General features: G+C 41.9%; 1 protein-coding gene across 2 annotated transcripts in view; it reads right to left on the minus strand.

Moving 5' to 3' along the window:
- cnnm2b (cyclin and CBS domain divalent metal cation transport mediator 2b) overlaps window positions 1–16660 on the minus strand; it is a 32630-nt gene extending 15970 nt beyond the window's left edge. For both annotated transcript variants that reach the window (XM_037279791.1, XM_037279866.1), the window contains exon 1: window positions 15001–16660. In XM_037279791.1, the coding sequence (XP_037135686.1) occupies window positions 15001–16504 (1504 nt within the window). In that variant the 5' untranslated portion in view covers window positions 16505–16660. The remainder of the gene's footprint in view (window positions 1–15000) is intronic.
- Window positions 16661–17321: the final 661 nt, after the last annotated feature.

The raw sequence follows: 17321 nt of genomic DNA on the forward strand, positions 1-17321 counted from the left end.
GCAGAAAATGTGATTACATGGCGAAATAAGAGGTATTTAAGTCACAACAGGAGGCATAAATTGACAAAGGTATTCACCAAAAGTAAAACTTTTCTTATTATGACTGCGGTAGTACAGTAAATAGCAAAGGGACGCCTCTAACTACAAAACCCCAAATTCTCATCATGTCATTTTGAAGTCGGAAGAAAGAAAACTTTAGTGCTATATTGACAGAAACATTCCCCAAAAATCAAGGGTTGGACTTACCAAGGAAACACCAGTGTGCTATGTCTGTTTTTAACAAGGAAACTTGAATTAATAAATTTGCATAGTTTTAAAATACCGTATTTTCCGCCCTAAAAGGCGCACCGGGTTATAAGGCGCACCTTCAATGAACGGCCCATTTTAAAACTTTGTCCATATATAAGGCGCACCGGCTTATAAGGCGCATAAAATAGAAGCTATACTGCATCAAACTGAGGTTGACTAGGGTTGCGGTATGCATCCACTAGCCAATAACCAACGAGCCCTCTATAAACAATCGCGTTTCTCAAACGATCTCCTATAAAATGATCAGAACTGACTAAAGTTCGATCTAACGCATTGGTACTACTTACCTATGTTTCCCTTCCATATCGATCCGTAGATTTACTCGAAACATTAACAGAGCAGCCTATTTTGACATGAAATAGCCTGGTACGTATAGCAGCTATCGCAATAGCATTAGCCATCCGCAAAGTCTCACGAGCCTCAGCGAAGTGTAAACAATCGCGTTTCTCAAACGATCTCCTATAAAATGATCGGAACTGACTAAAGTTCGATCCAACGCATTGGTACTACTTACCTATGTTTCCCTTCCATATCGATCCGTAGATTTACTCGAAACATTAACAGAGCAGCCTATTTTGACATGAAATAGCCTGGTACGTATAGCAGCTATCGCAATAGCATTAGCCATCCGCAAAGTCTCACGAGCCTCACCTCGCAATCTCCCATGAGCCTCAGCAAAGTGTAAACAATCGCGTTTCTCAAACGATCTCCTATAAAATGATCGGAACTGACTAAAGTTCGATCCAACGCATTGGTACTACTTACCTATGTTTCCCTTCCATATCGATCCGTAGATTTACTCGAAACATTAACAGAGCAGCCTATTTTGACATGAAATAGCCTGGTACGTATAGCAGCTATCGCAATAGCATTAGCCATCCGCAAAGTCTCACGAGCCTCACCTCGCAATCTCCCATGAGCCTCAGCAAAGTGTAAACAATCGCGTTTCTCAAACGATCTCCTATAAAATGATCGGAACTGACTAAAGTTCGATCTAACGCATTGGTACTACTTACCTATGTTTCCCTTCCATATCGATCCGTAGATTTACTCGAAACATTAACAGAGCAGCCTATTTTGACATGAAATAGCCTGGTACGTATAGCAGCTATCGCAATAGCATTAGCCATCCGCAAAGTCTCACGAGCCTCACCTCGCAATCTCCCATGAGCCTCAGCAAAGTGTAAACAATCGCGTTTCTCAAACGATCTCCTATAAAATGATCGGAACTGACTAAAGTTCGATCCAACGCATTTGTACTACTTACCTATGTTTCCCTTCCATATCGATCCGTAGATTTACTCGAAACATTAACAGAGCAGCCTATTTTGACATGAAATAGCCTGGTACGTATAGCAGCTATCGCAATAGCATTAGCCATCCGCAAAGTCTCACGAGCCTCACCTCGCAATCTCCCATGAGCCTCAGCAAAGTGTAAACAATCGCGTTTCTCAAACGATCTCCTATAAAATGATCGGAACTGACTAAAGTTCGATCCAACGCATTTGTACTACTTACCTATGTTTCCCTTCCATATCGATCCGTAGATTTACTCGAAACATTAACAGAGCAGCCTATTTTGACATGAAATAGCCTGGTACGTATAGCAGCTATCGCAATAGCATTAGCCATCCGCAAAGTCTCACGAGCCTCACCTCGCAATCTCCCATGAGCCTCAGCAAAGTGTAAACAATCGCGTTTCTCAAACGATCTCCTATAAAATGATCGGAACTGACTAAAGTTCGATCTAACGCATTGGTACTACTTACCTATGTTTCCCTTCCATATCGATCCGTAGATTTACTCGAAACATTAACAGAGCAGCCTATTTTGACATGAAATAGCCTGGTACGTATAGCAGCTATCGCAATAGCATTAGCCATCCGCAAAGTCTCACGAGCCTCACCTCGCAATCTCCCATGAGCCTCAGCAAAGTGTAAACAATCGCGTTTCTCAAACGATCTCCTATAAAATGATCGGAACTGACTAAAGTTCGATCTAACGCATTGGTACTACTTACCTATGTTTCCCTTCCATATCGATCCGTAGATTTACTCGAAACATTAACAGAGCAGCCTATTTTGACAGGAAATAGCCTCGCGGGTACAACAGCTATTCGGTGACGCCCCCTGACTACAGTTGCCGTAATGCTGGGAAGCGATGCGACCTTGTAATTTATTAGTCGTACTAAAACGTACTGAAACATTTTGGCAGAGCACTGTGTACAACCAGTATGGATCAACAAATTCATCAGTTGATCCATATATAAGGCGCACTGGCCTATAAGGCGCACTGTCGGCTTTTGAGAAAATATTAGGTTTTTAGGTGCGCCTTTTAGGGCGGAAAATACGGTAGTAAAAAAATGTAGGCAGCATGGCGAAGCACTGTTTCGATGCTGGCTTTCCTTTGTGGAGTTTACGTGTTCTCCCCGTGCCTGCTTGGGTTTTTCATGGGTGCTCTTGTTTCCTCCCACATTCTCAAAACATACATGGTAGGTCTGGTGACCACTCCAAATTGTCCGATTGTGAGTTTTGTGCCTTTTTTTTTGCCTTGCAATTGGCTGGCAACCAGTTCAGGGCGTCCCCCGCCTACTACCCAAAGGCTGCTGGGATAGGCTCCAACACGCCCGTGACCCTGGTGGGGATAAGCGGCTCAAAAGATAAATGAATCTATGAACGAATAACTCCACACAGGAAGGTCTCGGGCCATAAATCCATAACTCCTCAACTATGAGGCAAATGCTAACCACTATGATGTCCATAGTAGTAATAATATTAGAATCATAATTTTTGCATGTTAGTAATCATTGCTTTGGAGCTCAACGTGGGTCAAAATGCTACCAGAAATGCTTGATATTCCTTTCTTCAATTTTGACTAGAAGGTTATGACATCTTGTCTATTTGACCTTTTTTTTTTTTTTCTTCTTTCAAGATAAATGGTACGTAGATTTGGTGCGGGGACCCCCTCACATTCCCTTATTTGAGCACAGGCTGCAAAGTGAATAAAAGGTATGACAAAATTCACAATCTTATTTTGGATCATATGTGTAGTCAAAGATTTTCTATTTTTGTGCTGGAATGAATAGTGTACATTGTTTATGTTTGCATTTTTTTCAGTTGATTTAACTGATTAATCGTTACACGTCTCCTAGCATCCTTAAAGGAGCCTAAATTGTGCCAAAGCATTTCATGAGCAAACTCTTGCAATAACACCTTGACTACTTATTTTTACCTTAGCTGGGAATTGGTTCAACACCTGTCTTGGCTGACATGGGGTCAAAAGTAGTCTGCACGCTGATTGCAAGTTAAACATAGGGCAACTGCTAATACTGGGGTATTGAGTGGGAATGGACCCCCAGAGTGTGACAGTCAGATAAAAAAAACTGCTACACTATGACCATGATTCATCTCTGCGCTTCTTGTGATCCAAGGTTGGGTGGCGGGAGCAGCAGCTTCAGAAGGAAAGGCCATTCCTTCTCCCCAGCTACTTTGTCCCTCTCCTCCTCTGGGAGTGACCCAAGGCATTCACAAGTCAGCTGGGAGACTGTCTCTCCAGTCTCTCTACTACTGGGGTGTCAAACTCTTTTTTTCCGCGGGCCGCATTGTAGTCATAGCTTCTTTCGGAAGGCCATTATGACTGTTAACCCAAATAAATGTATGAGCACCTCATATTATATCCAGTAAAAGCTACAAAACAAACTGACCAATAAGTCGTTTTCAAATCAGACGAGTAAAAACTGGTCAAATATTTGAAAAAAAAAAAGATATTATTAAAAGTGAAGACAATTTGCAATTCTAGTAATGACACACGAATTTGATGCACAATTTGTCTTCGCGGGCCACATAAAATGATGTGGCGGGCCGTATCTGGCCCCCGGGCCTTGAGTTTGACCCCTGTGCTCTACTATAACCATTATTATTGAATAATACAGCAGAATATATGCCACATACCTTTGTATCGGTAAACACCTTTGTATTGGTAAACGTTAGGGAAAGCGATAATACCTGGCTGGAATGTTTCTGTTCATTGGATAAAAATTGTGCAACAAGAAACAAGCAGTTTGATAAAAAAGGAACCCTGACAAATGAAGATTGTGTCAAAGAAGCCCCTAATAAACCAAATTCCCTCTGACTTCAATTTCCTGATATCTGTATATACAATGTATAATTAGCAATTTGCATTATTCAATTCAAGTTTTTCAGGGCATGTGATGAAGTTAGAAATATCACGGAAATTATGAGGAGTCAGTTTGAAGAACACCTTGGAAGGTTAGCTTCTATTGTAATGCAATGCTGTCACATGAGCAAGGAGAGCCATAGTCCATGAAATTGAACTAGACAGTCAATACAAAATGGGAACAACTCATGTCCAGACATTCACACGCACACAGCGTAACTCTAGCCTCTGACGCTACTCACAAGGCCATGCCCCTTAATGGGACGCATCCAACACACCAACACCACAGTTGATTCACTCATAACACATCTATATTCATCCATCCATTCATTTTACATAACGCTTTCCCCCACGGGGGTCACAGTCGTGCTAGAACCTATTCCAGCTGATTATGGGCAGTAGACCACCCTGAACTGATTGCCAGTCAATTGCAGGGTACACAGAGACAAACAACCATCCGCACTCACACTCACACCTAGGGGCAATTTGGAGTGCTCAATCGGCCTGAGCATGAGGGAGGAAACCGGAGTAAGAAAAACCCACACAAGCACGGGGAGAACATGCAAATTCCACACAGGGAGGGCAGTGAGGCGGACGTGCTAACCAACCATGCCACCCTCCCAGCTATATTCATTTGTATTATGTTTTTCGTGGTTTTATTCAATATTGTGCTATTTCTCGAAACAAGTACCATTTTTTTCTCGGATTAGAAAGAATTAATTGCATTTAAAGAAAAAAAAGTCAACCGCCTCGGAACATATTTGGTTTTCAACGCAAAATGTTGGAAAATCTTTGTCCTGGTTCTCTGACAAAGCTTCGGAAACCGACCCGACTCTTGAGGCTATTGTAAACAAAATTGAGTTCGTTCCACCTGGTGCTAGTTGACGTTGGCTGGCGTTGTTCTTTGGCGGGTTGTGGACCACTGTAAGGCTGCACTGTACTAGAGAAAAAACATGGGTCCCAAAAAAGACGCAGAAGAGGAAAGTGGCGAGAACAACGATAGATCTGAAAAAGGAGATCACAGACAAGTATGAAAGAGGCGTTTGTGTGATGGCCTTGGGATCGGAATTTAAAGTGCAGAGATTGACCATAAGTTCATTTCTGAGCAATAGATAAAAACTGCTAGTGTTGCAAGGAGTTAAGTCCCAGTGGACAAAACAAAGAAAGGAAAACATTGACAAAATGCAGCCATTTGATTTTCTTTATGGAAGAGGATTCCCCTTCCAAACTATGACCCCGCCCCCCTCCTCTCCACCTCCACGCTCATAGATTCAGCACCTTATCAATGTCAAGGTACGTACGTAGATTGCAAATTTACTGTTTTAATTATGTGTTTCTTATTTAATTTATATTGCATATTCAACTGCATATTTTCGCTCCGCGATTGTGGTATAAAAAAGGCAACAGAGTGGTAAAAATGTTCTGGCTGAGAACGAATTATTGTGTTTTCACTTATTTCTAATGGGGAAAATTGCTTCGGAACTCAGCGGTTTTGCTTCTCAACGCTCCTTCTGGAACGAATTAGATCCGAGGTTCTACTGTATGAGTAAATAGCGTTTCAATCTCGGTCACTGAAAAATTACAAGTCAAGGTATCACTGTATTCTGCTACTGAAATCAATCATTGTAACTTGTTAAAGATTTAAAACAGTAGACACCACTAAGGTATTTTGGACTTGTGGAGAGCCCGTCTAAAGCTTTTCTCGCCAGCAAGTGGAGAGACGGACAGTGTGCCCGGTGTTATCAATGAAGCCAGCCTCTTGGCTCTCGGAAAAGTCCGGCTTGGAACTCATCCATAGCAGGGCATTAGGCCTGGAGGTTTGTGTCGTTCGTAATTTATAACACTGGGGGAAATAGGCAAGAGGACAATATGGAGTGAAGAGGGAGAGGGGGAATGTGGAAGGAGGGGGATGGGACTTGCTGAACTAGCAGGCGACTGTGCCTCTCTGAGTGAGCTGCACAGACTGGAGGCCTTTCGGCCCCTCTTCAAGGCTCACCCTGAACAGGCCTTATTTTCAAGGCAAAGTTAGACTTCAAACTTAGTCAAGGTATTGCATCAACATTCATGCAGTCACGGCCCAGAAAAATCCTCCTCTGCTTCTGTTAAATACAGCAAAAAAAATTCCAGGTAAATTGTAGCAATTACAAATGCTTTCACATGGTTATTGTTTTTTGTTTGCCTTGTAAAAACACAAAAAGCCAAATCTGATCATTCCACACAGATAGGTGTGGATAAAAATATCGATCCAAAATGGATTGCAATAGTTTAGCAAATTATTTTAATTGAATGGCCTCCTGGCCAGTGAGGGGCGCTTTGCGTGTGTTGTGTATTGTACGGACGGAAGCCGCGATCAACCGAACAGCAACAAAATGGCAACTACATTAAATAGTAGCAGCAGCAGCAGCAGCAGCATGAAAGAAGCGCCTTTTTTTAAATCTGACTTTTCGGATCACTTTAAATTGCCCTGTAAATGCAGAGCACAATAAATTGACAAAAGGTTTTGGTAGCGGTGCTCGGCAGAATTAAAATACACGATAAACCAGCGCAACCACTTCCGGCTGCATGCAGAATGAAGTTGCTGTGGTTAAACCTGTTCACTAGTGCAACTTGACAAATCATTTGGCTGAAACGACTGCCAAGCTCTGTCCACGAACAGAAGATAACCGAGGCGTTGATCGCATTCAACCTTCAAGATCAGGAGATCACTGCACAGGTGTTTCATGGGATTTAGATCTGTTCTCAACGTCTGGCCACATTAGAACTCTCCAGCACTTTGTCTTTTGGATGGATGTTCTGCTGTAAGACCCATGACCTCTGATGGTGATGCAGCTTTCTGACACTGAGCTCTGCGCTACACAATTCGTATTTTTCAGATTTCATGATGCAATGCACATGGTCAAGGTACCAAGCAAGTCCAAAACAATCAATAGATCAATCTACAATGTGAATGTGAGACTTGCCCCCCCCCCCCCCCAACAACACAACACAACAATGGCTGTCAATACTCTAGATTGGCCCAGATTCAAAAGATATTCAACAACTCAAGATGGAAAAATGAACGACGGTCTAGCTGTGGAAGAGAATCACACAAATGAATTCTGACATTTCAAACTTGCTTCACTCAGTTAATGTTACAAAATAAGTGCAAACATGTGCAACATAACATTTTCCAGGATTTTGGAAAATAATTCGTACTAATTTTTTGTACACTAGCCAACCTTTATGGTGGTGTTTGTTTCACAAAACATATTAAAGTGCATTTTCAAGAATTTGCCACATACGCTCGAAAGAAAGTAAAAGGCCTCAGATGAAAAAGAACCTTGTGTGATTTTAGATATTAATTACCCATTTTCTTTGTCACCATGGGGAAACAAAATTAACTTTAAAGTAGTCAGCATTCCAGAGCATTCTATATTTTGGGCCGCTGTCCTCTGCCATAACCACTGAAATTAAAAAGTCTACCTCTATAGTAATGTATAAATCTTAAGACTTAGTTTTGCACACTCGCATTTGGTATGCAACAAGCCTCTGGATTTTGGCCTGTCTAATTGCCACTTCCTTTCTCTTCTTCCCGCCCCACTCCTCGTCAGAGAGTAGGCTAGATGATGAGGAGGAGCTGAGTGAGGCTGTTACTGCAGTGGATTCGACATCAACGAACCGGAAATGGTCCTGAGTAGAGCCACTACCCAGGATGCATCTACCTGTGGTGCTACACTTCATTAAATGAACCCTCAAGCTGTTCAAACTATGACTACATTGCATCATATCATGTAATTAATGTTGCCCACTCTGCATCCCGCGGCTCTCCGAAGCCCAAACTATTCAAATTAATCAAATTCAAAGAAACAACACATCAACTGCAACATTATTTACTAGACTTAAAACCAGGGTTGCTATACTTTTGAGGTTTCAAACTTTTTCCCAGCCCTTATTCAAATAATCTGTGGCAGTTGAGTTAATTGATGTCTACTGTTGTGATTCTGATCAATATGAATTCTGTCAACGATTGATCGGATGCATATATATCAGGATTAATGCCCGACAAGGTGTACAATTATTAGGGATCAACGGATGACGTGGAGGCATGAACCGACAGGCAGTCGAGGACGATTGCCTCTGTGCACTTGCAAGGTTTTTTTTTTCACGACACTTCATGAACTTGACTTGGCTGATCAGATTTACGTAAATACATTCATTTCAAATACATTATTCTGTATCGGATATATAACGTAACTACTGTAAAATACAACATGTCACGTCTTTTCTTCCAATAAAAACATATATGGCTTTTAACTTCATCATCCATCCATCCATCCATCCATCCATCCATCCATCCATCCATCCATCCATCCATCATCCGAACTGCTTAACTGCAATTACATGCCAACTTGGACATCCCTCCAGTTTCTGTAACAAATTGTATCCGATCATTTGATTAATTGATGGAATAATTGATTGTAAATTATTTGATGGTGACAGACCTACACAAATTATTAGCAACTTTTAGTTTGACACAAAGATTTGGATCAGGACAGGATTGAGATCGGCCGATCCACGAAGATGCAGTATTGGTATTGGATATGAAAAAATGATCTCGAGCCGAGTACCTACTTTACACTTTTTCAACCATGGCTACTCAAACAATAATCAGAGGGATTGACATCAACAAGGGCACATTTCTTTGTGATTCAGGTTAAATTATTCTGTAAGGATTGACTTGAACAAGATATGATGCCTATAAAATGTCAAAATGCAAAAAGAGGAACACAGAAGTAATCTTTTCTTAAAGGCTTAAAACACACCGTGCAAAAACACTAAATACTAAGTTATTTTTTTATTATTATTATCGTATTATGGGCCAGGGCCAGCAACTTGTCTGTTAGGGCACCACAACATGACTTAGCCAAATAGGTTTAATGTAGAACACTGGATGAATTGAGGTGCTTTGAGGAGACAAAGCCAGCAACTATATGGGGCTCGTTTAATTTTCCAAGAGCAACAACAAAGTTTATACTGATCAGACCAACATGGATGCTGCCAGAGCAGTGATATACTGTATATACTGTGTATATATATTTTTAAAAACAGCAAAGAATGTCAGTCAGGAATTTTCTCAATGGAATGTTTTCTACTTTGCTCCTTGTTGGATTTAGAAAAAAAAATGATGGCTGCTTGTTAAGATAATAACCTTGAGTGGTGCCTTGGAACTGATTGGCCTGAAATGTCAGCAGGAAGAATGATTATCCTGCAACCTAAAAATGACGCGTTCACCGAGTGCATCAACTTTAGTGATCTGATCTGGCTTGTGTTTTCTACATAGGATCATATTGCAATAGCTGTGTCAACAATGCACAAAGAGTGACATCAAACCTGAGTAATCAATAAATTCAAAAAAAGAGGACATTTAAAAAAAAAAAAAGGACAATCTTGAGCATTTTTTGTGCTTTCTTAATAGCTTGTAATGGCAGCAGACAAAATTAACCTACAACCTTCTCTTATTTAAACTCCAAGTCAGGTTTACATTATTCAGTTTCACAAACGCGTTAATTTGTTCATAATACTTTAAGTTCTTCATCTGATTATGATTATAGCACCTTTGTCATATCCATTATCCAGAGAAATAAATCCAATGGTACTTGCCGAGTATATTGTGTAATATTTATCAATTTCAACATTACATAAATTTATCGGATGAAAATTGCAGAGAGAATGTTTTGCACAAGTCCACACATTTTTTTTTTTTTTAACATGGGATGAGTTGTGGGAGAGGGGTGATGTATGTTAAGGGTAGTCATAATGCCAGACTGGCTTTGGGAATGCTCTGTGGCTTGATTCACACTCCTGTTGTACTAATCGGGTCTTAAAAGGCCACTCCATTTTGAACCAGAATCTGAAGAATGTAGGCTAATTCAAAAGCCAGCCTTTTAACACAACAAACTTTGCCAAGGAAGCCCAAAAGGTCAAACTAGCCACTAAATCGCCCAATGTCAAACAGCCATCTTTTTTTCTTTTTTTTTTGGGTGAGAGAAAAACTGAAAAATTAGCAGGCTACTATTTTGTGGGTTTTTTTCATTCACCTGTGTCTTAATTTTCTGTGTGATTCAGTGTGATTGGTTTTTTAAGCACACACACATTATGGAATCATTTAAAAATTACTTAAGTTATATGACTTATTTACGCTCCATGTACAACACTTTTTATGCAGCGGTGTTTGAGTTGGGGTGAAATGGGTTGAGTTGAGCTAGAGATAAAATAATGATATACCCAGCCTGATCTGTGACTATCAAGAGATTTTTTTTGCAAAACTGAGGGACAAAGGAGCACTTCTGCGGTTGTACAATTCAAATCTGAAAGAAAAATGCGACTCTAAAGTTTCACAAAACCTGGGAATTCAAAGTGCCATTATGTAAGACTTCACGCAAGACGTCAACACGTGTCACATGACCTTAGTTCTGTGAGTATCAAGGGATTTAACTGTAGCTGTTTTTCTTTTTGGGGGGGCTTGTTTTAGATAACATAAGTGTGCGCACGGCCAAAGGCAGTGATATATATACTATTTAAAAAAAAAAAAAAAAAGCAGGTGGTGTACACCAATTGCCATATTTAGCTACTACAGTGAATACTTTTCACAGAGAAAACTGAAATATTCAAAAGTGATTTTGGATGGCGACCAGTTCAGGGTGGACTAAGACTGCTGGGATCGGCTCCAGCACTACCGTGACCCTCGTGAGGATAAGCACATTTTGGACGTGAGGGCAATAACACTTTGTAATTCATTATTACATTCATTATTACACATACTAAACAGTACAGTTTTAATTTCAATAAATGTCGATAACGTTAATAAAGGTTTTAGGGCGGTGCACTGTTTGACACCGGTAAGTTTCTCTTTGCATTATCTCAGAGCCTGGAACAGATTGTATTCCATTTTACGTAAATGTTCTACTAGATCGGCAGAACAAGTTGTCTGGACTTTACAGGGGTGTCCCTCATAAGTGAGGATTAAGTCCTTTTACCAATAATGACGTCATTCAATCCCAACACTTGCACCATGGGGTACTGAGCAAACACTTTGACTCACTTTCCAGTAAGACGCTCGCCATACAAACACAAAGAAGGAATAATGTCATTGTAATCAAATCACAACATTACCGGTACTATTTCAACATGATCAACAAGGGGAAATAAGTAGCAAAGAGTCAGTGAAGGCTGTTGGATCTGAACTAAGCATAGATTGGCCTATATTGCAGCAATCAGGGATCTGGATCAAGACGTGCTGGGCCGCATGGAGGCTTTTTCACTGAAGGCCTTCCTCCCAAACATTGCAGCAAATGCTGGTTGATTTATATATTCAATGGATTGATATGAATGGGAGAAATGTTCCTCTCAGCTCTATAGGGTCAAATCTCCCTCCCACATTCAACTTAGGTCAGGTGTCTTGCCTTACCCATGGGGACAGGAGGTCAGTGCAGTGAAGCCAAGAAACTGGACATAACTTGATTTAAACCCCTCAAACAGTCTTTCATCACTTATAGGTCGGTCGCACTGCATGCCAGTGAACCTCCAGGAATATCATAAATGCTGGAAGTCATGGAGGGGGGCAAATTCCTCTTTCTTACTCTGCTACTTGGTTTGGTCCCAAAGTGAGCCTCTCATTAAAGAGCAAACCTTGAGCTGAGTGAACAACCCCTGGATGCCAGTCATTGTGGCAGTCACAGTGAGAAAGCGCAATTAGTGAAAGGGTCAGAAATTTCCAGAAGGGTGTCAGTCTCAATTTGTTAACTCCAAATGAAACCTCTGAGCCAAGCTTTGATACACACTTGGGACTGCACTCGCAACTTTTTAATTGTAAACTGACCTTTTGCATGACTTTATTTACTTCAATTGGTGGTTGTTCAGTTTTTATCAATTCACTGTGTAGCCTTTATATGACTCTTGTGTGTTCCGGCCAGAAAGATGGGTATTTTATAGTCTTAGTTTAATAACAGCACTTGTCTTGCGACCAAAAATTTTACATTTTGATGACATTTTCTGATGTTTTTTTCATCCATATTGCCAACCCAGAAAGAATCAGTATCAGTCGAGGAAAAACGATGCTATCTCTGATTTTGTAATAATGGTTTTGCTACAGTGAAACTGTAACTACTTAAGCGATTTGTGAGACCATCTAATGCAGTCATAATTCATTACTTCACAAAATATTACACACCAGAACCAGAATGCCCCAACAAATCCTCCAATGTCCAGAGACTTGGAAAGCTTTTTTTTTCCTAATTCAAGTTTTTCTATAATGCTCCTATTCGAGCCTGTAACATTGCACATTTGTCACTTTTGTGACCAATATTAGACAACTGTCTACAAATAAATAAACAATGACTTACATTACAAGGCCCTTTGAACTGAGCGTGTGCGTTGAACAGAACCAGACTGACGAGAAACTGACCCTGTCGGCCTCCCTTCAACAGTTGCTTATGACCTCCGCAAGAGGCCGGAGGCAAATTCCTTCTGGTGCTGCTCATGTCGTAATAACGTTCTGTGCCAGCTGCGTATGGGAACCGGACCTACAGTATATAATGGCGCATTTTTCAACTATACAGGTGTAAAGCGAAAGATCCGTGCAAGTTAATTGTAATTGATGTACAAGAAAGCCCGTGTGGAGTGTAACGATACCTGCTCCAACATAGACAACAGATTAGAAAAATGAACATGGGAATTGACTCCTGGCAAAATTAGAAATATATTGGATTTGTTTTCCTTGGAAAATCAGCTCAAAAGCTTCGCTACGTTTCATGCTTCCGTCAGCAAAGAAACAGTAAATGATGAAAACACCCCCGCCCCCCTGCTAGTGTATTACATAATGCTAATTTGGCAAGGAGAGTTACACCTAAATTCTGGTAATGGAGCTCAATGATTTGCTCTGTTTTCCACCCCAATTAATCCTCTTAAAGATAAGTGAATTTTCGAATTAACACAGAATGCACCTTAAGTGTTTTTAGGGATACTATAAGAATGAGTTCTATCAAACGTTAAGCGTTTGCAAGGACAAGTGTGGAAGGACTTCAAAATATTCTTGTTTGCTGAGGACTGTTTTATATATGTACAGCGTCCCCTTGCTATATCACGGTTCACTTTTCACTGCCTCACTGTTTGCACACTTTTGTGGGGTGTCAATGTATCATGCTTTGATTCATTCATTTATTTTACAGCATAGGAATAGTCAATGGCAAATGGAGTGCACTTGTTTTTTTTATCGAAAAGGGAATGGATGAGGGCTCGCGATCAAAAAAACAAAAGTTATTAGCGATGTTCTTTTGTGCTCGTCCCCTTCTGGGAGCCGAGCACGCACCTCTCACAGCACGCAGCTTGTGTTTAATCTTCATTTTACATTTTAATTTAGAAGGAAAAATAAATAAATAAATAATAATAATAATAATAAAATCAACGTCAACTTCCTGAATTGTACCTATTGCGTGCCTTTTTGGAACGTAACAACCACAATAATGCCCAAGGAACACATAAACACGTGTATTAGATAGATAAGATACAGTAGTGTATATAGTAGCCAAATGAGGTAACAAAATCATTAAAAACAATCATGCAGTGCAATTCTACGCCACAAATAATTAAAATTGATCTTTACCTTGGTTGTAAATGTTTGTGTAACTTGTTACGGTCAAACATACAGTACCTACAGTAATAATCTGGCTGCAATTAGTATGGGTAGAGGCTGAGGGGGAGTGACGTGCCAGACTTCAGGTAAACTGCGTGAGGTAAACATCTTTGTCAAACATCATGCGCATACACACAACACACGAGGGGGGGTCAGGAGGGGCTTGAGGGTTTTAGAGGCTGTTATTCATTATCCACATGACTGCATTCCAGGGCTGGACAAAAGAAGTTATCACCACCATCACTCAGAGGCGAGTAAGCGAGAGGGATTTAAGCAGGTTCTCAAACAAGATGCCCCTACCTGATAACCTTAAGTCTTGCACTTCCACCATTCCCACGTGTCCTAATGCATTCACAAATTGGAGAGGGGCGGGGGTCAGGGCGGAGGGGGGCATAGCTAAAATGTCTGAATGAGACTGACATGAAAAGGACAGAGGGCAGGAGCTGAAACATCGAGAAACTTTGAGAACATAACACCGAGTGGAAGTGATGGAGGACGATAAGGAGACAGGAAGTGAGCACTGAGGTTGTGTCAAGTGCGCCTCGTTAAAGACGTCACTGCAACAATGCTTTGTAAGGCCGAAATAAGAAAGGGGGAAAACATGCGCCTTCTCTTCTTCATCCCCGTAACGTTCAGATTAACACACACTTGACCTTTCACTTCCAGCCGCGTTGGAGAGAGGAAGAGAGGCGAAAGGTCAATATGTGAGGGTCAAGAGGGATTATGTTGAACATGTAGTGTGCTTGTCTTTTTGCATCAGTTCAGGGTTGAAGGGAGTGGAACAAAATGAAAAGAACTTGACATAATGCAAGCCATCATACAAGGAGAGTGTCAAACAAACTCACCTTTCTTAAACTCTTCCAGCATTGCATCCAGCTTGGTGTCATTGAAGACAAAGTGCAACGGGTGGCTATAAAACTTTGTGATGGTTTTGAGTGGCGTGCAATCATCCGGGTCAACAAAGGCCAGGTCCTTGACAAAGAGAAGGTCTACTATGTTGGACCTCTCACCCTCAAAGACCGGAATGCGCGTGTATCCACTCTTCATGATTTCGGACATTGTGTTGAAGTCAAGGGTGGCGTCCCAGGGTATCATGAAGCAATCTCGAAGAGGCGTCATCACAACTTCCACGGTCTTAGTCCTCAACTCCAGGGCACCCTGGATGATGTTGAGCTCCTCCTTGACCAGGTCATTGTAAGGATCCGTGACACGCAGCATCTCCAGAAGCTTCTCCCGGTTGTACACGGTTCCGATCTCCTGCCCCAGCAGGTAGTCGAGCAGTTTGCTCACTGGGTAGGAAGCAGGGAAGGTGAGCAACATAAAGAACTTTGTCAGGAAAATGGTGTTGGCGCCCACGGCCAGGCCGTGTCGGGAGCATATGGCCTGTGGCACGATTTCCCCAAAGATGACTATTCCAATGGTGGACATGACCACAGCTATCAAGCCTGAACCAGCGATATCATCCAGCAGGATGGTCAGCGTCGTGTTCACCAACACGTTACCGAGCAGAAGCGAGCAAAGCAAATAATTCCCTTGGCTCCTGACAGGCTCGATCTTTTTGGCGTAGTTTTTCTCCCTTTCCGTGCCGCAGTTCTGAACTATCTGGAGCTCCATGGGGTCCAGAGCCATGAGGCCCAGGTTCAAGCCGCTGAACATGCCAGACAGACACAGCAGCATTGAGATGAAGATGACCTGGAGCCAGAAAGGTAGTAAAAACTTTTTCTCCTCCACTACGATCACCCTGGTGTCGTCGCCGTCGTGGTAAATCCAGGTGTTCTCCGTCCACGGGTCGTGCATTCCAGCCGCGGCAGGTGCGGAGGTGGCGATGCAAAGGTAATAGGCTTTGCTCCTCTCCGTCTTCCGCAGAGGTTTGACCTCGATCTCAACTATTCCTGAAGTCTTTCGGTTCACAACAATGTTTGGTAATATGATGATATCTGAAGTCCTGATGCCGCAAGGATGCGAGCCAGAGAAGTCCTCTTGGCTGTGGTTATCCCCCGAGGAGCTGTCAAGGCTCAGCCCCGCCTGGTTCCTCTCGTGCTCCGTGAAGGCAATCTTGGACCAGGTCTCGTTGTTGATGTTCTGCCCGTACACTCTTAATTTGATCCGAGAGCGCTCACTCACCCGCAAGTAGCCTTTATCCATGAAGGAAATGTCGTCCGTGTCCTCCAGACGCAGGCCACTGATGACGGTCTCCTCGAACCCTTCCTTGCCACTTGTCGAGGTGACAAAACAACCAGTGACAGTCAAGAAAATTAATGTCAACGCGCGGACCCGGTTCGCTGACGCCATTTTTGCAGCGGTGGGTGCAGGGGATAACGGCTCTGCCATAATGACCACTAGTGGCATGCAACCTGCTGAATGAAAATGACTTTGTCAAATCAGAACCAGTCAGAGTCCGCCTTCATCTCCGCAGAGGGTTGCCGTGACTCGCGCATCAGGACCTCTTCTTTCCCACTACGTGTACGACAGTGGTCCCTCCGCCAGACCAGGGTAAGTGGCTAACTCGTGCCTGCATTGATTTCGCGCAGACAGATGCCGTCGGGGGCCAATCAGAAAACGGCTCCGGGACAGGGGCGGGGCGGCCGCTGCCACAGTGACGAATCAAATTCCAAAACAAGTGCACCTCATGTTAAGAAATGGACAAGAGCCACTCGTGACTTTTTGTACAAACTATATTCAAGTTTCGGAGCTCGACACCTAGTCTCAATTATTACAACGTGGGCTATGTCTCCGTATTGGCCAGATTTGGGTGACGTCAGTATGTTGTCAAATCGTTGTTTTTAATCATCACTTCGCTCGTGAACATTTAGCAAGCACAATAAGTTCTCACGCCCGATAGGTAGAAACACGTACTTCTCATATGTTTTAAGCAATTTTTGCAAGTGTCGAGCTGCTTTCCTCTTTTTTCTTATTTATTAAGATAAAAAATAGGACTTTTTTTTCCTTAAAACTGCGTGATGTCGAGCCCTGAATGCAATATGCTGATTCACCAATTGCGCACAGCTATAGTGACTCATAATCACTGCAGAAAGACTCATAACATAATGGGAATAGTATGTCATGTTTTAGTTGAGATGATTTCAATTTCTTTTATGGAAATATGTATGTATAGACACAGTGGTGACAGCCTCATTAACATTATGTACATTGCATTCACAGACTG

The sequence above is a fragment of the Syngnathus acus genome, chromosome 1, assembly GCF_901709675.1.
Source record: "Syngnathus acus chromosome 1, fSynAcu1.2, whole genome shotgun sequence".
In the NCBI taxonomy this organism is placed as follows: domain Eukaryota; kingdom Metazoa; phylum Chordata; class Actinopteri; order Syngnathiformes; family Syngnathidae; genus Syngnathus; species Syngnathus acus.